Genomic DNA, 26,160 nt, shown 5'->3' with positions numbered 1-26,160 from the left:
ATTTAACAACGATGTAAAGAGTCATCAGAGAAAACATTACAAAACTACACCAAAGTTGGAAAAGTCCTGCAGAATACAATGTTCACAGTGAGAAATATAATATAAATATATGGATTTAATGCAGTTTCCATCAAGATCTACATGACAACCTAAAAATTAATAATGTGTTTCTGAAAGTCAGTATTCAAAATTTTCGTAAATAAACAATGAATGATTAAGTGTGTGTGTCTCTGACACTATGCCGTGTACTTTTTATAAATAATTAGCTTTTGTATCCACTGTACTGCTTAATTTATAAAAATGCTGCTTCTTTTTGGAAATATTTTGTTCTTCTATGGAGATGGTTTATCCCATCGTCTCTGATTTCAGTGTTAATAATTTTCATTTAGTGTAGCATGAAAAGGTAAGAGAAAAAAGAGAAATCAAATATCACATAAAATTCTAAAATTACTATGTAAATCTAAAATTCTCCATGAATGATGAACAAGCAGAACTAAGGAAGAACTCCCATCTTTTCCTGATCTTACTACATGCCTTATAATTACTCTTCTCACCCACACTGTTTAATCTACGTATTTCCTTCTTTCAGCTTGCATTTCCTTTACCTAAGGAGACAATACTTTCTCCCATACTCTGTAGTCTGAGGAGATAAGATATTTCCTCAAGCCAGTAGTTGGAAGAGACACATTGAGGCACAAAGGATCATTCCCCATCAATAAAAAAAGGCAGGTAGGCTTTCATGGTGTCTACATTTATCATCCAAATGACATGGACACTTGAGTGGTAAATTTCATCTTAGTTCTGATTGTACACTTACAGTCTCTTGTCACCTCACAGCCTGCCAGCAATGGCAGTGGTGTATGCCAAGGTATTGAGAAATACAAGGCTGGATAAGAGCCTTCTCAAAAGTCTAGGATGACCTCAGCACACTTATAACCTGGACAGGGACCCTGAGAAACATATCTTCTCGCCCCACACTAGAAGCATATGCTCTCACCTACAAAAACTTGTTTCATCATTCTCTTAGAACACTTCTGCCTGAAGAAACCCCCCCCCCCCTTGTGAGTAGGACCAGCCCTAATCCAGAGGCAGCCCATCGGTGCGCCTTCCTGGAATTTAAGCTACAAAACAATATTGTTTGTCCGAGATAAGAAAACCATTTCCCCCACGCCCTGACTGAAATGTCCCTGAACAGGTTCATGTTGACCTTCTGAGAAATCAATAACCTAAATGCTATGGGAGTCCCACGGTTCTTTTGCCTTTACGCGGTCTTTTTGCCTTTAAAAGATGCCTGTAATTGCTAATCAGGGCTCTCTTCCTCCTCGGAGGCGGAGAGCCCATTTGTGCAAACGTTCAATAAACCCTCTTGCTAATTGCATCTGCCTCTCTGGGGTCTGAGTCTCTGGGGCGTCCACTGGCACACGTTGGCACCCGTGAGCCAGGATCCAACATTTGGGGGCTCGTCCAGGATCTGAGACGCCCCAGGCTCAATCCTAAGACCGGTAGGAGGTAAGACCCAGCTCGCTAAATGTCATATCTGTCTCGTCTGTTTGTCTGACTGGCCAGGTCTGTATTGTGCCAGGTCTGTATTGTGCCTGCAGGACTCTGTACTCTGTATTTGGACCAGCAGGGGAGGCAGACGTGCCGAGACCCCTGGTCCCCCTCTGGAGTCGGACTCCGGAGTAGTCTGGAAGAGGTCGGAGCCCCGGCTCTCCCTCCTCTTCGGGAGGGTCGTTGTTCGCGACCGCTCCCATCTGAATCTGCCGCGCCAGTCCTGTCATTCGTGTGCGTCTGTTTGTTCTGTGTCTTTCTTCCTTTCCTGTCCTCCTCCTCACCGCTTACCTCTTTTCTACACCCATGGGGCAAACTGTAACCACCCCTTTAAGCCTCACTCTAGATCACTGGAAAGAAGTCGCCGGCCGGGCACACAGTCTTTCCGACGAAGTCAGAAGACGTAAATGGGTCACCTTCTGCTCCTCAGAGTGGCCGACTTTCAACGTCGGGTGGCCCAGGAACGAACTTTTAATATTGACATTATCTTGCAGGTGAAGGTCTTGGTCTTTCAGCCAGGACCCAATGGACACCCTGATCAGCTCCTGCAGGCTCTCCTCACCTCGGAGGAGAGACCGCGCGTCTGCAGAAAAACGTCCCCTGGGCGGATGGGAGGCCGCCCCAGCTGCCTAATGAAATCGAGGATGTTTTCCCCTTGGTTCGCCCGACCTGGGACTACGACACTGCTGCTGGTAGGGAGCGGCTCCGTCTCTATCGCCAGGTACTCCTAGCGGGTCTCAGAGGGGCAGGGCGACGCCCCACCAATTTGGCAAAGGTACGTGCTATAGCGCAGGGGAAAGATGAGACGCCAGCAAGTTTTCTGGAAAGATTAATGGAAGGCTACCGTATGTATACTTAGAAAGAGAAAGAGAAAGAGAGAGGAAGAGAAAGAGAGAGAAAGAGAGAGAAAGAGGGAGACCCCAGAGGAAAGGAAGGAAAGGATCCGTAAAGAGCAAGAGGAATGAGAGAATAAAAGAGATAAAAAGATAAAAGAAACGCAGTAAAGAACTGACTGGGATACTGGCCACCATAGTACAGGGCTCAGGGCAGAGTAAGTCAGGACAGAGTAAGGACCTGGGAGACAAAAGAAAACCACGGGTTGAAGGAGACCAGTGTGCCTACTGCAAGGAAAAAGGACATTGGGTTAAAGATTGTCCAAAGAAGGGCCAAACGCAGGGACCTAAAAAGAAGCCCATTCCCGTTCTGTCCCTAGAAGATGAAGATTAGGGGTGTCAGGGCCAGGAGCCCCCCGCCCCCCCCCAGCCTCGGATAACCCTTAAAGTGGTGGGGCCAACCAGTGACCTTCCTGGTTGATACGGGAGCTCAACATTCAGTTTTAACTGAGGCAGAAGGACCCTTGAGCTCTATCTAAAAGATGCATTCTTTTGCCTAAAGTTAAGCTCTCAAAGCCAGCCTATTTTTGCCTTTGAATGAAAAGATCCTGAGGCGGGATTCTCAGGACAACTCACTTGGACAAGGCTACCACAGGGATTCAAAAACTCCCCCACCTTGTTCGATGAAGCCTTGCATCAGGACTTGGCAGACTTCTGAGTTGGCCATCCGGACCTCGTTCTCCTGCAGTACGTGGATGATTTGCTCATAGCGGCTAAGACAGAACAGGATTGTGTAAAAGGTATGGGGGCCCTGCTCGAGAGACTGGGAGGACTGGGGTATAGGGCCCCCGCCAAAAAGGCCCAAATAGGCCAGAGAAAAGTGACCTCTCTGGGATATCTCCTGGAAGGAGGCCAGAGGTGGCTGACGGAGGGCCGCAAAAAGGCTGTAGCCCTAATCCCAGCACCCACTAATGCCAGAGGGCTACGAGAGTTCCTCAGCAGTGCCGGGTTCTGCTGCCTCTGGATACCCGGGTTTGCAGAGCTGGCGGCTCCCCTATATCCTCTCACGAAATCTAACACCCCCTACCACTGCGGAGAGGAACAACAATTGGCTTTTGACAAAATAAAAAGGGCCTTATTGACCGCTCCTGCCCTGAGCCTCCCAGATGTAACCAAGCCATTTACTCTATATGCTGATGAATGCCGAGGAATAGCCAAAGGGGTCCTAACTCAGAAACTGGGACCCTGGAAAAGGCCCGTGGCATACTTTTCAAAAAATTAGCGTGGCTGTAGGATGGCCCCCATGTCTCCGAATAATAGCGGCTGTGGCAGTCCTGGTAAAAGACTCAGATAAGTTGGCCTTCGGCCAACCCCTCACTGTGGTGTCCCCCCCCATGCCATAGACACAGTCATCCGCCAGCCCCCTGATTGATGGCTCTCAAATGCTCAGGTCACCCATTATCAGGCCATGTTACTGAATTCCGAGCGGATACGGTTCGGAACGGCTACATCCCTAAACCCAGCCACCTTGCTTCCAGAAACCAAGTCCCCCTCTCTGGTAATGCATGATTGCCACCAGATCCTAGCCGAGGTCCACGGCACCAGAGGGGACTTGATGGACCAGCCCTTGCCAGATGCTGAAGCAACCTGGTACACCGATGGGAGTAGCTTTCTACGAAATGGTGAACGTAAAGCCGGGGCGGCTGTGGTAGATGAAAAAAACTGTCATCTGGGCCAGTGCCCTAAAGCCTGGGACTTCAGCTCAAAGGGCAGAGCTTATAGCCCTAACTCAGGCCCTAAAAAGGCTAAGGACAAAAAGGTCAACATTTATACTGACAGCAGAAAATTGAGTATAATTCACTGTCCTGGGCATCAGCGAGGCAACGACCCAGTAGCAGAGGGGAACAGGATGGCTGATGAAACAGCACGAGCCGCTGCACTAGGCCCACAGGAGGATGGACAGAAGCCTTCCCCACCAGACGAGAAACTGCCCAGGTGGTTGTCAAGAAAATCCTAGAAGAAATTTTCCCCCGGTTTGGACTGCCCAAGGTAATAGGGTCGGACAACGGCCCTGCCTTCTTCTCCCAGGTAAGTCAGTTGGTGGCCAGATTACTGGGGATAAATTAAAAATTACATTGCGCATGCAGACCCCAGAGCTCAGGGCAGGTAGAAAGAATAAATAGAACAATTAAAGAGGCCCTAACCAAATTGCATTGGAGACTGGCACTAGATACTGGGTCCAACTCCTCCCTATGGTTCTGTTCTGAGTCCAGAACACTCCTGCGCGCTATGGGCTAACTCCTTACGAGATTCTCTATGGAGGTCCCCCACCAGTGACGGACTTACTAGATTCTGCTATTGACCCTCTTGCTAACACTCCTGGTTTACAGGACAGGCTAAAGGTGCTCCAGATTATCCAGCACCAGATCTGGAAACCCCTTGCAGCTGTTTACCGCCCCGGAGACACAACCGACCCACACCCGTTCCAGATCGGTGACTCCGTCTACGTCAGGAGACATCAGTCCAGGACCCTAGACCCCCCGCTGGAAGGGCCCATACACTGTACTACTAACCACCCCAACCGCCCTAAAAGTAGACGGTATTGCTGCTTGGGTCCACGCCTCACACGTCAAGCGCGCCCCATCAACGAGCACCGCTCACGCCAGCCAGGACGGACCCGGCGAGCCACGCCAATGGAAGCTCCACTGCACCCAAAACCCGCTCAAGATAAGACTTTCAAAAATTGTTCAATGACAGTTGTTATATTCCTACCTCTCCTAGCGCTCTTCACCCCCGCCAAAGGTAACCCTCATGCCCCCAAAAGGTTATCCTGGCAGGTACTAATGTCTGGGGGTGACGAGGTCTGGTCCACAACTAACGACTGCTCCCATGGGAACCTGGTGGCCTAACCTATATCCTGACTTATGTAAGCTAACCATAGGGGCCCCCAGCCCATGGGACCTAGAGGGATATTTGGACACCTCAATGGCCCCCAACCGAGAAAGCCCCCCAGGGCGACTGGGATTAGACCCATGGGGAGGATGTGGCACGCCTGACAGAAGGGCCATGCTAAGCACTCTTTCCTTTTATGTCTGTCCCGAGTACCACAGAGATCGCAGGCTAAATCCCACCTGTGGAGGGGGGGAACACTTCTATTGTAAAAATTGGGGGTGCGAGACTACGGGAGACACAGGATGGGAGGCCCTCCTCCTCCTGGGATTACATCACTGTCAAGGTTAACTATACTCACCCGGGGTTACCAGGAACTCTGCAACACTACCGCCCCGATTTTAGGGACTGATTCTTACCTGGAGCCCCAGCCGGGAACTTGGTGGGCATGCAACAAAGGCCTCAGCCCCTGTGTGTCAGCTAAGGTTCTAAGTGGCTCAAACGACTTCTGTGTCATGGTGCAGATCATACCCAAGGTATTCTATCACCCTGCCGGAACTCTAGAAAATCAATATGACGAACATCCCACCCGTTTTCGGCGCGAGCCTGTCTCCCTAACCCTAGCCGTTATGTTGGGACTAGGGGTCGCTACTGGGGTGGGTACTGGCGCAGCTGCTCTGATCCAGGGCTCACGACGTTATTTAGAACTCCAAGCAGCTGTAGATGAGGATCTACGGGCACTAGAGCAGTCCGTTTCTAAGTTAGAACAGTCCCTTACCTCACTTTCAGAAGTAGTACTTCAAAACAGGAGAGGCTTGGATTTACTCTTCCTGAAAGAGGGAGGACTGTGTGCGGCCCTGGGAGAAGAATGTTGTTTCTATGCAGACCATTCTGGAGTCATCAGGGACTCCATGGCCAAACTCAGGGATAGGCTAAATAAAAGACAAAGGGACTGAGAAGCCCAGCAGGGCTGGTTTGAAAGCTGGTTTAACCAGTCTCCCTGGATGACCACCCTAATCTCTACCATTATGGGCCCTCTAGTTATCCTGCTCCTGCTGCTAACTTTCGGCCCCTGCATCCTCAACTGCCTGCTCCAGTTCATCCGAGAAAGATTGTCTATTACCCAAGCTCTGGTATTAACTCAACAATATCAGGCCCTCCAAACTGAAGAAATAAATGTTCCCTAAGATTTTAAGGTTAAAATCAGCCCAAACAAAGAGGAGGGAATGAAGAAACCCCCTGTGAGTAGGACCAGCCCTAATCCAGAGGCAGCCCATCCAGGTGCCTTCCTGAAATTTTAGCAACAAAAAGCATTCTGTTTGTGATAAGAAAACCATTTACCCCCACACCCTGATTGAAATGTCCCTGAATAGGTTCATGTTGACCTTCTGAGAAATCAATAACCTGAATGCTATGCGACTCCCACGGTTCTTTTGCCTTTACGCGGTCTTTTTGCCGTTAAAAGATGCCTGTAATTGCTAATCTGGGCTCTCCTCCACCTCTGGGGTGGAGAGCCCATTTGCACAAACGTTCAATAAACCCTCTTGCTAATTGCATCTGCCTGTCTGGGGTCTGAGTCTCTGGGGCGTCCACCGGGACACGTTGGCACCCGTGAGCCAGGGTCCAACACTAGTGGGCACAAGTGCAGTATCAAGCCAAATTCTGTTAGGAACAGATCATGGAATCTTACTCTCTTAGAAATCACATATGCACAGTTGACCAATAATGAATAGCAGAAAATGTGCTTTTCTATGGACACCAGAGGGAGACCATGAAAGTCTTTCACTGACAATCTGTCAAAAATTATGCCTCCAAAATAAGAGCAAAACACTTAACAGTAGAGGCAAAGTAAGACTGATGTGATCTACACTGCTGCTTACCTCCTAAATCAGAATATAAAAGATACTGGAGACTCCTGTAACCAAACTAATGTAACTGGGGCCCAGGGGTGCATGTGTGGCAGCCCAGAAAAATCAAGGCCATTCCACCTCAAGTTTAGCGTTAGCACAAGTACGGCCACCCCAGGCCCCTGTGAATAAGAGCTGAAATTTACATTACTTCAGTTAGAGGAAGAAAACAGTTTACAGCTTAACGTCCTAGAAAGTCCCTATTAGAATAGGAACAGAGCCCAAGCCAAGGGCAGGAAGCCCCTATTAGAATAAGAACAGAGCTCAATGCCCTTGAAAGCCCCATATCAAAATGTAAACAGAACTTGAGAAATTCCTTCCCCCCTTCTGAAAAAAACCCTAGACCAGCCTATAAAAAACCCAGCTGTAACCCACTTTGGGGTCCAAGTCCCTGCTCCACTTTATCGGGTATACTTGGACCCAAGCTCGAGCTTGTAAATAAACCCTTGTGTGTTTGCATCAGTGTTGGCTCCTTGGTGGTTTCTCGGATTCGCAATCTTGGGCACAATACATGAACACTTGGCTCCAGGGGGTCCCAAATAGACCAGGTTCGGCCAATTGCCACTGACAAAATCCATCGGGAGAGAGACTAGTGGTGGTGAAACAAGAAAGGAGTTTATTTCAATGAAGCCAACACGGGAAGACAGTGGACTGGCCTCTCAAAGACATTCTCCAAAGTGCTGAAAATACTTCCAGGTTTATAAGAGAAGTGTGGGGCAGAGGTTGGTAGGTACATACAGGTGGGCAGCAGAGGTCAGGTCAATCATCGCACTGGGGGCAGTCACTGCAGTCTTGCTGGCTCAGGCTGGCCCTTAGTGCTTGAAGAGGTAGTTTTGGCTCTCATTACACGATGCTTTGCCCACAGGGTCTTTTGCCTGAATTAAGAGATAAACCAGAAGGAAGTACTTAATCAGAAAATTTGAGGTCCAAATGGAGGAGGTTGAAGTCCTCTTTCACTAATGTTGAGTTCACTCCTCGGTCTGTCACAAATACAGACTACATCAGGTGGAGTTGTCACACAAAGGAAATTTTATTTGCAGCAAACCAGGAGCTTGTGGGGGATAACTTCCAAAGTCAAGACTCTTCCAAGAAGACTCAGCAGGTTGTTGTTTTTTTAAGGTTTAGGATGAATATTCAGAAAAGAATCCTCATCATCACATGTAAAGGGAGGCTTGTGATGCTCTGGCATACTTACAAAATGTGTCCATACCTGCATCCTATGTTATGTTAATGAGATTTGTGCCCCTCCTAGGGTGAAGACTTTAGCATTACAACAAGCAGAGGTAACTCAGACAAGGGGAGGCAGAGAGTCCAAGGAGTTGTGATGACAAGAAGAAGTCAGAATGAAGCAATTGCTGGAGAAGCAACAAGTGAAGAACTCAAGGTGGCCTCTAGAAGCTTCAAGAGACAAGAAAGATTCTCCTCTAGAGCCTCCAGAAGGAATGCAGACTTGCTGTACCTTGACTAGTCCCATATGACCTATTTCGGGCTTATAACCGCCAGGACTGCCAGACAATGAGTTTACATTGTTCTAACTCACTTAATTTGTAGTCATTTTGTTACAACAGAAATAGGAAACAGTTACATCTTGTAATTGCGAAGCAATAGGGCTCAGAGCTCAAGTTCTGGAGTCAAAGAGATTTGAGTTCTTATCATAACTACATCACTTCCTATTCATATGAACTTGGGTGTCTGTAAACCTCTCTAAGCCTCTATTTTCTCACCAGTAAAATGGGACTGCCCAATAAAGTCTCTGTCTGGAAAGAGAAAATAGAGAGGCAGTGAGGTCTGCTGTTCTTCATAACAAGCCTGATACCTGACATTTTAACCATGTCTATTTATAACTTTGTTTAAAAGGTTAAATGATTTCTGGGGCGCCAGGGTGGCTCAGGCAGTTAAGCATCCAACTCTTGATCTCAAGGTCCTGGAATCGAGCTTTGTGTTGAGCTCTGAACCATGCTGAGTGTGATGCCTATTCAGGATTCTCTCTACCTCTCTCTCTGTGCTCCTTCTCCACTTGTGTTCACAAACTCTGTCTTTCCCTCAAAAGAAAAAAAAAAAGGTTAAATGAGCCCCAAATATTAAAATACTTAGGGAAATATAGAGGGGGGGACTTTCATTTCTATTTTCTTTCTTTTTAAGATTTTATTTATTTGAGAGAGAGAGAGAGAGAGAGAGAGAGAAAGATAGCAAGAGAAAGCATGAGCAGAGAGAAGCAAGCTCTCCACTGAGCAGGGAGCCAGATGTGGGACTCGATATAGGACCCTGGGATCAGAGCCTGAGCTAAAGGCAGACACTTCACCCAACTGGACCACCCAGGCACCCATCATTTCTATTTCCTAAGGTGAAAACTCTGATGCATTTAATTTTTAAACCTCTTTTTAAAAAAGTAAATACTGGGATCCCTGGGTGGCGCAGTGGTTTGGCGCCTGCCTTTGGCCCAGGGCGCGATCCTGGAGACCCGGGATCGAGTCCCACATCGGGCTCCCGGTGCATGGAGCCTGCTTCTCCCTCCGCCTGTGTCTCTGCCTCTGCCTCTCTCTCTCTGTGACTATCATAAATAAATAAGAAATTTAAAAAAAATTAAAAAAAAAAAAAAGTAAATACTGTACTTGTGAGATTCATAGAAAGTTGCATATAAATGAAACGCCGGGACACCTGCACCCCGATGTTTCTAGCAGCAATGTCCACAATAGCCAAACTGTGGAAGGAGCCTCAGTGTCCACCGAAAGATGATGGATAAAGAAGATGTGGTCTATGTATACAATGGAATATTACTCAGCCATTATAAATGACAAATACTCACCATTTGCTTCGACGTGGATGGACCTGGAGGGTATTATGCTGAGTGAAATAAGTCAATCAGAGAAGGACAAACAGTGTATGTTCTCATTCATTTGGGGAATATAAATAATAGGGAAAGGGAATGTAAAGGAAGGGAGAAGAAATGTGTGGGAAATATCAGGAAGGGAGACAGAACATAAAGACTCCTAACTCTGGGAAACGAACTTGGGGTGGTGGAAGGGGAGGAGGGCGGGGGGGTGGGGGGGAATGGGTGACGGGCACTGAGGGGGGCACTTGACGGGATGAGCACTGGGTGTTATTCTGTATGTTGGTAAATTGAACACCAATAAAAATTAATTTATCAAAACAATTTTAATGTCATTCTAATATACCCCGATATATTCTTAATATACTAAGAAACTGGCAAATGTCAATCACTCTACTGGACAGTAAGCTATACAAGCTAAGAAAATCACAAGTTCTGACAGCAGAAGAAAGCAAAAATTAAAAAAAAAAACTTGTCAAGGATAGAAATAAATGCAAATAGATCATTTGAGTTATAGAACATTTGGATAATAAATCAGATCCTTTTTTTTTTTGAATCATTCCCAAAGTTAAACCCCATTATGACTTTTGAGTGCTTCATATTTTTTTTTTGTATATTTTTATTGGAGTTCAATTTGCCAACATACAGAATAACACCCAGTGCTCATCCCCTCAAGTGCCCCCTCAGTACCCGTCACCCAGTCACCCCAACGGCCTGCCCACCTCCCCTTCCACTACCCCCTGTTCCTTCCCCAGAGCCAGGAGTCTCTCATTTTCTGTCACCCTCATTGATATTTCCCACTCATTTTCTCTCCTTTCCCTTTTATTCCCTTTCACTATTTTTTATATTCCCCAAATGAATGACACCATATATATTTGTCCTTCTCCAACTGACTTACTTCCCTCAGCATAATACCCTCCAGTTCCATCCATGTTGAAGCAAATGTTGGGTATTTGTCATTTCTGCAGCTGAGTAATATTCCATCATATACATAGACCACATCTTCTTTATCCATTCATCTTTCGATGACACTGAGCCTCCTACCACAGTTTGGCTATTGTGGACATTGCTGCTATAAACATTGGGGTGCAGGTGTCCCGGCATTGCGCTGCATCTGTATCGTTGGGGTAAAACCCCAGCAGTGCAATTGCTGGGATGTAGGGCAGGTCTATTTTTAACTCTTTGAGGAACCTCCACACAGTTTTCCAGAGTGGCTGCACCAGTTCACATTCCCACCAACAGTGCAAGAGGGTTCCCCTTTCTCTACATCCTCTCAAACATTTGTTGTTTCCTGCCTTTTTAATTTTCCCCATTCTCACTGGTGTGAGGTGGTAGCTCATTGTGGTTTTGATTTGTATTTCCCTGATGGCCAGTGATGCGGAGCATTTTCTCATGTGCTTGTTGGCCATGTGTATGTCTTCCTCTGTGAAATTGCTGCTCATGTCTCTTGCCCATTTCATGATTGGATTGTTTGTTTCTTTGCTGTTGTGTTTAATAAGTTCTTTATAGATCTTGGATACTAGTCCTTTATCTGATACGTCATTTGCAAATATCTTCTCCCATTCTGTAGGTTGTCTTTTAGTTTTGTGGACTGTTTCTTTTGCTGTGCAGAAGCTTTTTATCTTGATGAAGTCCCAATAATTCATTTTTGCTTTTGTTTCCCTTGCCTTCATGGATGTATCTTGCAAGAAGTTGCTGTGGCCAAGTTCAAAAAAGATGTTGCCTGTGTTTTCCTCTAGGACTTTGATGGATTCTTGTCTCACAATTAGATCTTTCATACACTTTGAGTTTATCTTTGTGTATGGTGTAAGAGAATGGTCCAGTTTCATTCTTCTGAACGTGGCTGTCCAATTTTCCCAGCACCATTTATTGAAGAGACTGTCCTTTTCCCAGTGGATAGTCTTTCCTGTTTTGTGGAATAGTAGTTGACCATAGAGTTGAGGGCCCATTTCTGGGTTCTCTATTCTGTTCCATTGATCTGTGTGTCTGTTTTTGTGCCAGTAACACACTGTCTTGATGATCACAGCTTTGTAGTACAACCTGAAATCTGGCATTGTGATGCCCCTGGCTCTGTTTTTCTTTTTCAATATTCCCCTGGCTATTCAGGGTCTTTTCTGATTCCACACAAACCTTAAAATAATTTGTTCCAACTCTCTGAAGAAAGTCTATGCTATTTTGATAGGGATTGCATTAAATGTGTAAATTTCCCTGGGTAACACTGACATTTTTACAATATTAATTCTGCCAATCCATGAGCATGGAATATTTGTCCATCTCTTTGTGTCTTCCTCAATTTCTTTCAGAAGTGTTCTGCAGTTTTTAGGGTATAGATCCTTTCCCTCTTTGGTTAGATTTATTCCTAGGTATCTTATGCTTTTGGGTGCAATTGTAAATTGGATTGACTCCTTAATTTCTCTTTCTTCAGACTCATTGTTAGTGTATAGAAATGCCACTGATTCCTGGGCATTGATTTTGTATTCTGCCACACTGCCAAATTGCTGTATTAGTTCTAGCAATCTTGGGGTGGAGTCTTTTGAGTTTTCTATGTAGAGTATCATGTCATCTGCAAGGTGGGAGAGTTTGACTTTTTCTTTGCCAATTTGAATGTCTTTTATTTCTTTTTGTTGCCTGATTCCTGATGCCAGGACTTCCAGGACTATGTTGAATAGCAGTGGTGAGAGTGGACATCCCTGTCTTGTTCCTGATCTTTAGGGAAAGGCTCCCAGTGCTTCCCCATTGAGAATGATATTTGCTGTGAGCTTTTTGTAGATGCGTTTAAGATGCTGAGGAATGTTCCCTCTATCCCTACACTCTGAAGAGTGTTGATCAGGAATGGATGCTGTATTTTGTCAAATGTTTTCTCTGCATCTAATGAGAGGATCATATGGTTCTTGTTTTTTCTCTTGTTGATATGATCCATCACGTTGATTGCTTTATGAGTGTTGAACCAGCCTTGCATCCAATGGATAAATCCTACTTGGTCATGGTGCATAATCTTCTTAAAGTACTGTTGGATCCTATTGGCTAGTATCTTGTTGAGATTGAGTGCTTTATTGATGGAAATTATATCCACTTGAATAACCTTAAATGTAGGCTTGACCCTCAAAAAACATGGAGGGTTTGTCTTAAAGAAAACTCAACCCAATGGAACACTTCAGGAATAGATGGTACAATACATGACAAGATGTACCCCGGATAATAGAGGACATAAATATTGTGTATCCAAGTACACATACCACATACTTAAGAAAAAAAGGCTTTAGGAATATAAAAGGGAATCAAATGTGTGCACTCATCACAAAACTAAATTGTATGGAAAAAAAAAAAACTAAATTGTATGACCCATAGACCACAAGAAGTGCTTATGTACCTGAAATAGTACCAATTTGTATCGAAAACCTGAAAGGAAGTAAATATATGACCAAGTCCATGTTCAAAGCTGTATATAGGCATTAAATGGAAAGACTATAGCCCATCTGATAATCAGTAGAAAAGGTAGCTGTAAGAAAAGTATAATTCAAGTTAATGAAGTACATATCTAGAGTACTAAATTACATAGTTCAGCATCCATTTAGGACAAAATGCTCAGAAAAGTAAGAATAGAAAGGAACTTCATCAACTTGATAAATAGAATCTACAAAAAATTTTACAGCTAACATACTCAGTGGTGAAAGACTAGATGCTTTCCCCCCTAAGACTGGGAACAAGGCAAGGAATTTTTTTTTTTTTTTTTTTTAGGCAAGGATTTCTACTCTCCACTCTCATTCAAAGGTACTGGGACTTCTAGCCAGTGCAATAGCAAGAAATGGAAATAAAAAGCATGCAGATTGTAAAGGAAGAAAAAATATTGTTTTTCTTTTCAGACGACATGATTGGCTATGTACAAATTCCAATGAATATACATATAAACTACTAGAATTAAAAATTGAATTCAGCAAGTTGTATGATATAAGATAAACATAAAAAAAATCAATTGTATCTCCATATACTAGCAAAGAACACACAAATACCAAAATTAAAAATATAATACCATTTTAAATCACTTAAGCCTTTCTGGAGATGGTGGTGTCCCCATAAGAGCATGCTTCTTGCAGAAGATCTCCAAAAGAAAAGAGGAAACACAAAAGAAGCACTTGGCAAAGAGCCCCAATTCTTACTTTATGGGTGTGAAGTGCCCAGGATACTATAAAATTACTACAGTCTTTAGCCACGCACAAATAGTAGTTTTGTCTGTTGAATGTTCTACAGTCCTCTGCCAGCCTACCAGAGAGAAAGTAAATTTATAGAAGATAATCCTTCAGATAAATGAAGCACTAACCCACCCTGAATCAAGGTGAGTGGGAAACCATTCCAATAAACACATTATAGATTTGAAAATCACTCAGAAATGAAATGTGTAGGTATAATTCTAACAAACATACAAAATTTATATGCTGAAGACTACATAATACTGATAAATCAAAGAATATCTAAATAAACGGAGAGACATTAGATATGGACAAGATTATGCTAAAGTTTATATACAAAAGCAAGAGAATTAGAGCAGATAAAAACAATTTTTGAAAAAAAGAATGATAATGGGAAGAATCTCTCTGCCTAATTTCAAGACTGATTATATAGTTAGAGTAATCAGGACTGTGTGATATTGGCAAAGGCACTCACACCTAGATTGATGGAACAGAATAAAGAGCCCAGAAACAGACCCATGCAATATGCTCAACAGATTTTTAAAATTAAAAAAAAAAAATGGATCACAGACTAATGTGTAAAGTGTAAATCCATAACACTTTTAGGAAAAAAAACTTCAAGATCTAGGACTAAGGAAAAAGTTCTCAGACTAGACACCAGAACCATGATTCATACATGAAAAAAATACAAATTGGATTTCATCAAAATTAAAACTTTGTTCTCTGCAAAAGACCCTCTTAAGAGAATGAAAAGACAAGATACTAACTGGGAAAAAATATTTGCAAATCACATAACTGACTAAGGACTAGTCCTAGATATGTATGAAGAATTCTCAAATTCAACAATAAAGGGATGCCTGTATAGCTAAGTGGTTGAACGTCTGCCTTGGCTTTGGTCTTGATCCCCGGGCAGTGGAGTTTCACATAGGGATCCCCACAGGGAGCCTGCTTCTCCCTCTGCCTATGTCTCTGCCTCTCTCTCTGTCTCTCATGAATAAATAAAATCTTTTTTAAAAAATAAAAATAAATAAAATTGAAGGAGGTTAATTTCATATATAAAAAAAGCAACAGAAAACGACTGAAGCTATATCTTTTACAAAGTGAGTATAAATATGAAGAGAATATGGAATGGAATAAGATCCTTGCAGACAGAGCACACCAGAAAAATCATGCCACCAAAAACACTAAACTATAACCTATTTCAAAACAACCTAAATGTCATTAAGAAAGTGTTAGAAGATGTGAAATAGCAACATAGATCAGAATTAGAAGATCTCAATACAGACAATAATATTGTATTATAAGATGTACTATAATGATGTACTAAGTATTGCTTCAGTGACAATCATACCACAATATATAGGTATATCAAAATAACACACTGTACATTTGAAGTTTACGAATGTAGCATATCAAATTTATCAAATAAGAAAATAATATTTTTTAATTTCAGAAATATGATGACAGTACTCAGGAGATAATTAGAAATAAAATCCACTTCAGAAATGAAGAAAAAAACAGAAGAACAAATAGACATAATAAAGAAGGCCTCAACAGAAAGAAGGCAAAAAGAAAAAAAAATTTAAAGAAAAAATAAATGAGAGGTAAAGAGGATCCAAAAGAAAATGACAAATATTGAAGATATGCAAAAAAAATCTAATATGCAAATGTAGGAGTTTCTAAAAAAGGAAAACCAAAGAAAATATAAAAAAAATCACTCAATAAAACATTCCTAAAATAAAAAAATATTTGAACAATATATAGAAAGAGAATATGGTGGGATGCCTGGATGACTCTTGATTTAAGCTCAGGATTGTGGTATACAGCCCTGAGTCTCTTTTTCTTTCTTTCTTCTTTAAAGATTTTATGTATGTATGTATGTGTGTATGTATGTATGAATTTGGAGTGTGAATAGGGGGAGGGGCATAGGGCAAGGGAGAGAGAGAAAATCTCAAGCAGACTCGCTGTGCACAGAGCCCAACACAGGGCTTAATCTCACGACCCTGAGATCATGACCTGAGCTGAAATCAAGATTCTGACACTTAACCAACTAAGCCACCCCAGGTGCCCCTGAAAAATCTTTTTAATGTCTCATTTAGTAAAGACTCACTTGGTCATAAATTCTTCTACACTTGGTCTGCACCAATATGTCGTTTGGTTAAAACACATAAAGAAAATGTGGCCTCACTCAGATGGAAAGAAGGGAAAAATTTTAATAGCCTTTCAGCTATTGTGTATATTCTTTGATAAGATGGTAAAACTCAACAAATGGTAGATTTTTACAAATTAGTTGCAGTGTGGAATCTGAAATTTTAGCAATGGTCTTTTCATGTTCTGTTATGTTAAAATTCATTGATCTACCTTGCACTTTGAATGGACCCTTTATGCTTGATAATTTAGCAGTATCATGAATTGATCATTTGGAAAGGGGTTCACAGGATTATGCAGATCTCCAAAACGTTGACACAGTTCACTAAATATGAAAAAAGCGTATTTGGTAATATCACCATCAATCTCAACCAAAAAAATATTTATTATTAGGAAGCTGGGGCAAACACAAGTTTTCAAAAATTTTAATTTTCTCTGGAAAATATGACTTTCACTGTCAATATCATTTTCTTTGAAGTGACCGGCTTCTTTTGCTTATTTTTGAGAAAATGTCTACCAAAAATACTAAATAACCACAGTGTGCCTGTAAGTCACTCTTTGAAAAATTGCAGTCCATTAGAAAAAGAAGAGGTGACTAGTTTTATCCAGACCTCAAGCAATTACACAGTAATTTTCCACAATATAAATGTGTTTCCATCACTTTGGAGAAAAAATACTAATTTTGTCACACTGTGTATTAAAAAGATGCCTACTTGAGATTCAATATTTAGTAAAACTAATGATTTTTATTGCTTCACCAAAGCTCTCTTTAGGTAAAACTGACATTCTTGAAGATTTTTCACTGCAAGTACATGACAGCCAAAAATACCATGACTACTTGCAGAATTTAGTGTCACTGCCTGGATTCGTGCTACAGCACCAGGAGTTTTACCCACTGTAGATTTTGCATCACCAGTACAAATACAGTGAAAAGGGCAAGTAAGAGCTTATTACTATTACAAAAATAGTTTTGACCTTGCAGATCCCCCAAAAGGGTCTCAGCGACCTCCAAGGAGTCCACAGACCACAACTTGAAAACCACTGCACTGGAGAGACACTGACATAATGGAATAGTAGTTAGCATTAAACACGTTATTACTCACAGAACTAAGACTAAAAAGGGAGCAAGTATCCTCTGTAATGGTATCTGATCCATTAATGTAGATATAGGACAACTATAAAAAGGGGAATGATGAGGAGAACAAAGCAAAGGAATATTAACTATTTTCAGTCATCATTTTGGTGGTTACAGTATGAGTATCACTATCCTCAGACTGCCATGTGCGTTCATTTGGTAAAAGCAAATGAGTACGGGTGGATATTCTAATTGTATGTATTCCCATGTCTTTGAAAACCAGAATTGTTGATGTGGAAGAAAGGAAGGAGACACAAATGTAATACAGAAGAGATTAATTTTTTATTTATACATATATAAACTTTATACTTCTATAAATATGAATATTGCACATAAACATTTATATTTCCACCAGAAAGACTTGATATAGTGATGTCTTTATGGTTTTAGTGACATTTCCTATTAAAATAAGCCAGGGCTTTCTAAAACAATGGCTGATTGCAGTTCTGGGCAGGAAATATACAGAATAAACCTGGAACATCTTGTCATATAACAGAAAACAAAGAAACTACCAAAGATTTGTGTCAAAAGGACTTGGGAGCCACTTGAAGAAGTTTCCGTGCACCTAAGATGATACTATTAAACTCATTGCTAAAAACTACCATGAGCTAAAAGTCATCAAATACATTCAAATCTTTGAATTTATAATGATACAAAAAAATAAAAATAAAAAGTAAAACCTAGCTGCTCGCCTTAGGATAACAGTAGGAACCAAATTCATGAACTTGAAAATGAATAAAGGGAAAAAGTTAAACACTGATCTTTTCTTTCCACTGTATCACTGGGCAACCCACCAGTAAATGAAGGGAAGTGTCTCCTTACAGAAGCAATAAAGCATACAAATGAAGAAGGAATGACAGAATGAGGATATCCTCATTCTGCAGACCCCAGTGAAGGAAAGGGTCTAGGCAAGGAGCACTAACAGTGATGGTAGCATAAAAAAAGACACAACTGGACAGTGTGTACCTCATGATGAAAAAACACAATGCCACCTGCAGACTTGCCAAAGAGATTAAATCTAATTCTATCCAGCCTCTGCATCCAGTTGCCAACTTGCAGAAAATGCAGAGAATGGAAGGACATGCTAAACTGCACCAGGTGGGTGCAGTTGGTAAAATCCAGACTGTGGGAAACTCTGCAGGTCAAATGCTCCAGGCTTTTCAAAATATTAATCATCCCGGGTGGAAAGGGATGCAGGAGAAACCTGTAAAGTATGAAACATAAAAGACAACTAAGCTATGCTATCATGAATTCATACCTGAGTGAATAGGGAATAAAAAAATACAAGTGATTAGTCTGACAGTCAGAATAGGATTGCTTTTGAGAGGAGGGAGAGGGTTTGATGGGTCTGAGGCACATGCAGACTCTTTGCAGGGCTGGTAAGTTCTATTTCTTGATCTGAGTGGTGATTTCAGGGTTTTTCCCTTCAATAATTCATTGAATTCTACATTTTGTGTGGTTATTTTTATTTCGGTTTTATTAACAATAAAAAAAGTCATTAAAAAAAACAGTCAATAGGAAACAGTGCCTCTGAGCATTTGTCTTCTGGAGAGAATGGAAAGAAGATAACTCACAGGCTTAGGGCTGGACCACAGGAACTATGCAGTTTGGGGCTCTCAGGAGCCAGCTCTGGGGGGAATTTCTGCATGCTGTCCTTGGAAACAGAGATTAATTACACAAGTACGAGGAAGAAGGACAGAAGAGTGAGAGAAGCATAATCTCAGAACACAGAACTCCAGAATCTGGTCAGGACTCTCCAAGGCCTTGTGCAAGCTGCTCCAGAACCTTGACCTCATGAGTGCCCCTTATGTAGTCCAGGGCTCAAGCCCCTCAGTACTACTTCAGGCTCCGGGGCAGGAAGCTTTGGTTGGGAACCTAGCATGGCTATGGTGAAGGAACTGCTCTTGAGATCTGCAGGGACAGTGATCAGAGTCTCAGGAGGGCCCGCACTCTCCCATTCCAGAGACTCAGCACCCAGTGACACCCAGCCACAGCCACCCTCACATCCTACCCCCAAGACATCTCCCTCTGGCTAAAGCATTGGGAGAACAATCAGCCATCCAAAGAGAAGGAAAAAAACATTACCTCATCACCAGAAAACTGAGTCTCCACATATCCTAGAATGAGAGGAAAGAAACAGAATGCCCTTGTTAGAACCAAATGTTGTGATTATCCTGAAGGGTGGGGGATGACCTGAAATATCAGAATGCCATTTCTGCAGACCCCCTGAAATATTTCTGGCTTCAGAAAAGACTATCCTGGTGATCCCTGAGAAGTACAATCAGCTTTCCCTGTCTCATATCTTTGAAGTTAGGGGAAGTGGGAGTGGGAGAAGCTACAGGGCAAGGGGCAGGATACTCCTGAGAGGCTCAGGTACCTTTCTGAGCCCTGAGGCAGATGACAGTCCCCACCAGAAGGAAGATCAACCCAAGCAGGAAGGCTGCAATTCCACTGAGCATCTTTCTCCAAGAATATGTGGACTGAGCTCCTGTGGGAAACAGGTCTTAAATTAGTAAAAAGCTCCCAATATTTGATGTGCCTTCCTAGAATCCCAGAGCCTGTACTGGACACAAAATCAAATGCTATCTAGAGAAGAAATACATTTAGAAATGGTTCTTTGGAGCCAAGGTTTGCCCCCATGGAGTTTCTGTTACTGAATCTTGCAGCCCACAAGAATGGCCCCTAACATACTAAGACGAAGTATTAGAGGATACTATTTCTCACAGCTGGAAATAAGTGATGAGGTGGTTAGATCTCCTTCTTTCTTAGAAGATACAAGGATAGCTATCCACCATGTCTTCTCCTCCCCTAACCCAAAGACCCCAATTTCCATGACTCCCTCAAATCAGGGGAAAGAAGCAAAAGTGTTGGGACCAAGATGAATGCAGAGGTCACACAAGGCCCTGTGCTAAGTCATCATCACTCTGAGTCGAACCCAGAGAGTACAAGGATCTGATTCTCACTCCACTCCACAGAAACAGGGCTCAGCAAGCTGGGATGATTAACAAGGCAGGTGTAGACATCTCCAAGTTCAGGAGTCATTTCCAGCATCACCATTGTCTGAAAGGTCCAGTCTCCATTCCTGATAAGGCCAGTGGACATGACCCCAACTCTCTCCTCCTGCCCATTCCGGAACCACTTGATCTTGATGTCTCCTGGATAGAAACCTGTCACAGAGCAGAGCAGCAGATTGTGGTGCTGCAGGGATGGGGTCCTCTCTGGATACACTGTCACCTCTGGTTGTACTGGGAAAGGAGAAAAAAATGAGACATTGTGAAGGAAAACCACCATGCCAGGACAGGAGTTCTTTGAGAGACTACCTCTGCCCCTAATCTCCTTCTCACACCACCCAAGTAGAAACTGGAAAAGGTAAGGAAACGTCTGCCCCCAAGAGTCAGAAACTGGGTATGTCAGGACCTCAAAGAGGAGTTAGGGGATCCCTGGGTGGCGCAGCGGTTTGGCGCCTGCCTTTGGCCCAGGGCGCGATCCTGGAGACCCGGGATCGAATCCCACGTCGGGCTCCCGGTGCATGGAGCCTGCTTCTCCCTCCGCCTGTGTCTCTGCCTCTCTCTCTCTCTCTCTGTGACTATCATAAATAAATAAAAAAAAAAAAAAAAAAAAAAAAAAAAAAAAAAAAAAAAAAAAAAAAAAAAAAAAAAAAAAAAAAGGAGTTAGGCCTTATCAGATACTCCCACAATTACCCCTTCTATTTGAGACCCCACTGGTCCTTAACATTCTTGAGAACTTTGGGGGTCTGGGACCAAGACCAAAGTGACCTGACCTGTGAGGATAATGAGTGAATCACAACTGGGGACAGAACATATACCCAGAATCCCCTGCTTATAAGTCATTTATTCTGAAGCTGAAAATTGCCTATCACAGGAAGTAAAGCCCATGATCAGGTTCATGTGTGGGAGATTCCTGAACCCCACCAGATTTCACCTTCCACCTCACCTTTTCTCCCCACAGTGAAGGGTGCACCGAGCTCGTAGTTATGCCTGCAGAGTAAATCCACAGAAGCTCTACTCCTCTCCAATATACCCGGCTGACTGTTCCAGAGCTCAGCATCAGGCTTCCCCAGCTCTGTCAATGCCACAAACATTCCCACGTGGCTGTCAAAACGTGCATACTCTTCCAGGTTAAAAATGAATCTCACCACAAACTGCACCTTCTCTGTTCCATTGATGAAGTAACAGTCAGCCTTTGCCTGAATCACAAAATCTTCTGGAAAACAACAGCAAAAAAGACTATAAACCAACCTCCACCTTTAGGAAACCCATACATAGTAAATTATGCCAGATCACATGGATTTGAGAGGAGGCCTTTTGACCTCAGTAAATAGATCAAAGTATCCTCTTCTCTCCTGAGCCCCACTCCAGTTCCATTTAGCAAAGGGACACTCATTGTGGAAAGAAGCCTGACATCCATCCTACCAGGCCAGCCAAACAGAAGACATGTAACCCAAAAAAGGCAAGCCAAAGAGGAAGTTCCAAGAGACATAAATATTCATTCCACAAAGATTTCTTGACCATTCATGTTTTGCTGACACCGTGCTGGTTTCTCCAAGCCAAGTTTTCAGAAACCCAAAGTTTTTACTTCCCTTTGTTATCAAGTCAGAACCATCCATCCCAAAATGAAATAATTCAGTGGTACACTTGTCCTTAGCAAGTTCATTCTATACATTCCATCTGGAGTGAAGTGAAGGAGTGATGGGGGGGGGGGGTTGAAAAGAAATACAGACTAGGTACACATTTGATGTGAAATTAACTCCCATCCTACTTTTCACTCACTATGGATTTTCTCCAAGAATTCCTTTATTTTTGGACCTTTCCCCTTGCACTTTTACTTAAAGAGCTCACCCCTCTGTTGGCTAAGGTAATGATTTCATTAGTTTTGTTGGTGCGAAGTAAAATAATACTAACCCATGGCTCAAAGATTAATATTATCATCAGCATCATTGGCACTATACCTACCATTCCAGTAGCTACAACAACATGGTGACAGGGAATACCTGGTTAGCTTAAACCTTCTTTGGGGGTTTTTACATGAAACATAGCCATTACATTGTCCATTATGATTTTCTACTTTCGGAGTACCTTACTAATGTTGATAGGGATTAGTTTGAGCTATATATTTCTTCATAGTGTCTACTCTGCTTATATTCTTCAATGTAATTTAACACTCAAAAATTATGTAATCTGTCCTCATTGGTAAGAAAAAGTATAATTCTTATTCACTGAGTACACAGTCTGAGTGTTTGGGCCCCTCCCCCAAATTCATGTGTTGAAATCCTAACCCCTAAAGGTGATATTATCAGCAGGAGGTGCTTTTAAGAAGTGCTTGGGTCAGGGGGTTGGAGCCCTCTCTCATGAATGGGATTAGCTCTTATAAAGGAGGCTCCATAGAGACCCCAAGCCCCTCCTACCACATGAGGACACAGGAAGAAGGTACCACCTTCTCCAGGAAGACAGTCTTCACCAGAACACAGCCATGCTGATGCCTTCATCTTGGACTTCCTAGCCTTCAGAACTGTGAGAGATAAATTTCTGTTGTTTATAAGCCATCCAGTCTGTGGTATTTTGCTACAGCAGCCAGAATGGACAGAGACACAATGATATCTGTCATAGATTTGAAGATCTGAAAAATTCTAAGTGACAAATTGGTAAATTGTCCTGGGTTAAGTTTCCATTGATCTTAGTTCTAGTTTTATATCTAGCAGTTTTACACAGAGCCACTTACCCTCCCTGACCTGCTTTCCCTTGCAAACAACACTGAAGCTGAGCTCGAAAGCATAGTATTAAGTGACAAAAGAAGCAGAATTTGGTTCAATGCACAATGATATTTATTAAAATTTTAAAATACACATGAAAAACAATTCTGAATAATCTTACAGGCCAGCCCCATAGTTGAAGTTACATCAGACACATTAGAATGGAATTGTAAGGAAAGGAGGGAGTGGAAATACAGACCAGGAAAGAGGAGAGAGTCCTTTCTTGGACCGACAAATGATTGCAAAGTGCTGTGAACCCACTGGGTAAGACTGACGCAATTCTCTGTATACACTCGAGAACAACAATACTAAAAGGAAATTCAAATGGGTTGATAATGTAGGTTGGTCAGAAAAGATCCCCCTGAAGAAGTGGTATGAGGATAATCGTTAACAACCCCGAGTTGTAAATTTGCTTTCATTTCTAAACTCAGAGGCCTCCTCCAGGAACTAATGAGCTGAGCGTTAAGAACTACTACAGCATCCTTCCTGGATCAGCACTTAGCAGCTAAAGTCAGCTGTAACCTCCAATGTTCTTCCTTCTAACAGTTTAAATCAGAAAAAGAAAATTATCTGGGGGTCAGATTTGTGTCTGTGTTAAGACCTGTTCTTTTTTTTTTCTAAAGATTTTATTTATTTATTCATAGAGACAGAGAGAGGCAGAGACACAGGCAGAGGGAGATGCAGGCATCATACAGAGAGCCTGACGTGGGACTCCATCCAGAGTCTCCAGGATCACGCCCTGGGCTGCAGGCGGCGCTAAACCGCCGCGCCACGGGGGCTGCCCAAGACCTGTTCTTTAAGGGACATTGTAAGCTCAGAGAGGTTTCTATTCTAGGAGAATAACCATTGTCTCCTACTCACCCTGCCCTCCCAGGTTTGTTCCTCTTTTGTGTTTAATGAGACCTTGACATTCAAACAGCCTCTGTTTTTAATGCATTATATCCTGTTTTCTACTGATAAGTATGTTTTCAGGGTGTAATACTGCCTCATATTCGTGCAGCCCATCTCCTTGGCTAGAAAAATAACAGCAATAAATACACATATCCAGGAACCTAAGGAAGGCATAATGCATTGAACTTCTCTTATTACTCAAAACTGGGGTTAATAAATACCAAAAGAAGAAATCTTTGTATCCAATTTCTTTTGTCCACATGTATCTCAGTTGGATAGACATAAAAAGAGTTGCAATCATCAGAGCAACTCCTGTCTGGAAAAATTATGACTATTCTCAGACTGCCCCTAGTTTATACAGTTCTTGAGACTGACACTGATATTATAAGGATACTAAGCAAGACAAAATGTTTCCCTTCTTCCTGCTACCCTACTCCTTGAAGCTGAGGCTCTGCTGCAGGAGGTTCCCTTTTTCCAGCAGTCCGTTGTGTGTGGTAAAGAGGGAAGGCATATCTGAATTTCAAAAGGAATAACACTTTGAAACCAGAAGCCAGTTCCAGTCTGGGCTGCAGCCTGGACGTACAGGGAAAAGCATCCATCCCCCATGCCAATTCTTGCATACATACCTGGGGAAAAAATTGCTCTGCTCTTACCTGGAGAGTCTCTGCCTTGAGTCATGGAAGAATCCAATCCAGTTACATTCACTAACAGAGCCAGCATCCATGGAACCCACTCAGAACCCATTCTGGAAGGAAAAACAAAAAATTAAATAGTAAAGTCATCAACTTCTTCAAAATGGGGCTTACCCCCTCAAAACTCAGTCAAAAAATATTTATTAAGAGTATGAATACCTTTCTGGCTTCCTCAGGATTGGAAACTCTTCACACTGATAACCAATCATGATAGAAGAGTTTTGCATCATTAGGTGCTGGGTAGACTACTCTCATAAAGTCATGTATACCACTCAAGAGTTGTTTACCTGCAGAATTACTGACGGTAGTTTAATGTGTGTGGAAAATGGGCTGTGAGACAAAAATGTTTTAAATAGTGTACATAGTATGTGGTCCTAGAAGAACTATGTAGATTGTTTACTATGCATTCTATTTTTTAACCAACACGCCTCTTCTATGGTTGACATTGCCAACAGAGTGTGCAAATAAAGAAGAAGGTAGACATGATTCTGAAGCATTTGCCTCAAGAGGATTTAATGAAGGGATTATCAGAGAAGATATAGAAGAGATTGAGAACTACCTGGAGAGTATGATTTCCTATAAACCAAGAGAGGGCCACAAAAAAGAAAATAAAGAGAAGATTCTCAACAGAATAAAATGCTGCAAAAATGTTCAAGAAAGGGGCTCCTGGGTGGCTCAGTCAGTTAAGCATCTGACTTTGGCTCAGGTCATGATTGCAAGGTTCTGGGATTGAGCCCTGAGTTGGGCTTCTCACTCAGCATGGAGTCTGCTTAGATTCCCTTTCTCCCTCTACCCTTCTCACTTGTGCAGTCTCTCTCTCTCTCTCTCTCAAGTAAATAAATAAAATCATTTTTTAAAAGAGTTCATTTACTTATTCATGAGAGACACGGAGAGAGGCAGAGATACGCAGAGGGAGAAGTAGGCTCCCTGAAGGAAGCCTGATGAGGGACTCCATACTAGGACCCCGGGATCATGACCTGAGCCAAAGGCAGATGCTCAAGTACTGAGCCATCCAAGTACCCCAAATAAAGTCTCTTTAAAAATGTTCAAGAGGATAAAATATAAGAAGCATTATTGTGTTTTATAATTAGTGGAGCACCAACAACCTTCAGTAGGACATTGAGTATTTGAAATGAGGGCAGCAGATATAAACAGCCCTTCAAGAATGTGAAGTGAAGCAGAACCTGGGTGACTCAGTGGTTGAGCATCTGCCCTTGGCTCCGGTTGTGATCCTAGGGTCCTGGGATCCAGTCCTACATCCGGCTCCCCTAGAGGAGCCTGTTTCTCCTCTTTCTCCTTCTGCCTGTGTCTCTGCCTCTCTCTGTGT

The 26,160-nt window shown here is 42.6% G+C and overlaps 2 protein-coding genes across 2 annotated transcripts in view; both read right to left on the bottom strand.

Moving 5' to 3' along the window:
• Positions 1-17,740: 17,740 nt before the first annotated feature.
• Positions 17,741-20,883, bottom strand: LOC121494772 (HLA class II histocompatibility antigen, DO beta chain-like). The gene is made up of 4 exons (XM_041761638.1): positions 20,444-20,883; positions 19,858-19,968; positions 19,566-19,597; positions 17,741-18,684 (listed from the first exon to the last, which is right to left on the bottom strand). The coding sequence occupies exons 1-4, from the start codon at positions 20,769-20,771 to the stop codon at positions 18,649-18,651; spliced, it is 507 nt and encodes a 168-aa protein (XP_041617572.1). The 5' UTR covers positions 20,772-20,883; the 3' UTR covers positions 17,741-18,648.
• A 692-nt stretch (positions 20,884-21,575) lies between these two features.
• Positions 21,576-26,160, bottom strand: part of TAP2 (transporter 2, ATP binding cassette subfamily B member) — a 28,742-nt gene continuing 24,157 nt past the window's right edge. Inside the window, exons 11-12 of the transcript XR_005988863.1 lie at positions 24,795-24,886; positions 21,576-21,704 (exon numbers count right to left, since the gene is read on the bottom strand). The gene's annotated coding sequence lies outside the window, so the exon portion shown is untranslated. The remainder of the gene's footprint in view (positions 21,705-24,794; positions 24,887-26,160) is intronic.

This window comes from Vulpes lagopus, chromosome 1 (assembly GCF_018345385.1).
Source record: "Vulpes lagopus strain Blue_001 chromosome 1, ASM1834538v1, whole genome shotgun sequence".
NCBI classification, from domain to species: domain Eukaryota; kingdom Metazoa; phylum Chordata; class Mammalia; order Carnivora; family Canidae; genus Vulpes; species Vulpes lagopus.
This window is presented reverse-complemented; position numbering and strand designations above follow the sequence as displayed.

Excerpts from the sequence above, each read along its gene's own strand:
- LOC121494772 (XM_041761638.1), bottom strand. The coding sequence starts at position 20,771 with ATGGTGGTTTTCCTTCACAATGTCTCATTTTTTTCTCCTTTCCCAGTA. Across the intron at positions 19,969-20,443 it reads CCCTGTTTCTGTGGAGTGGA|GAGCTCAGTCCACATATTCT; the intron begins GTGAGAATCAGA and ends TGTTTCCCACAG. Across the intron at positions 18,685-19,565 it reads CTCAGTTTTCTGGTGATGAG|GTTTCTCCTGCATCCCTTTC; the intron begins GTAATGTTTTTT and ends CATACTTTACAG.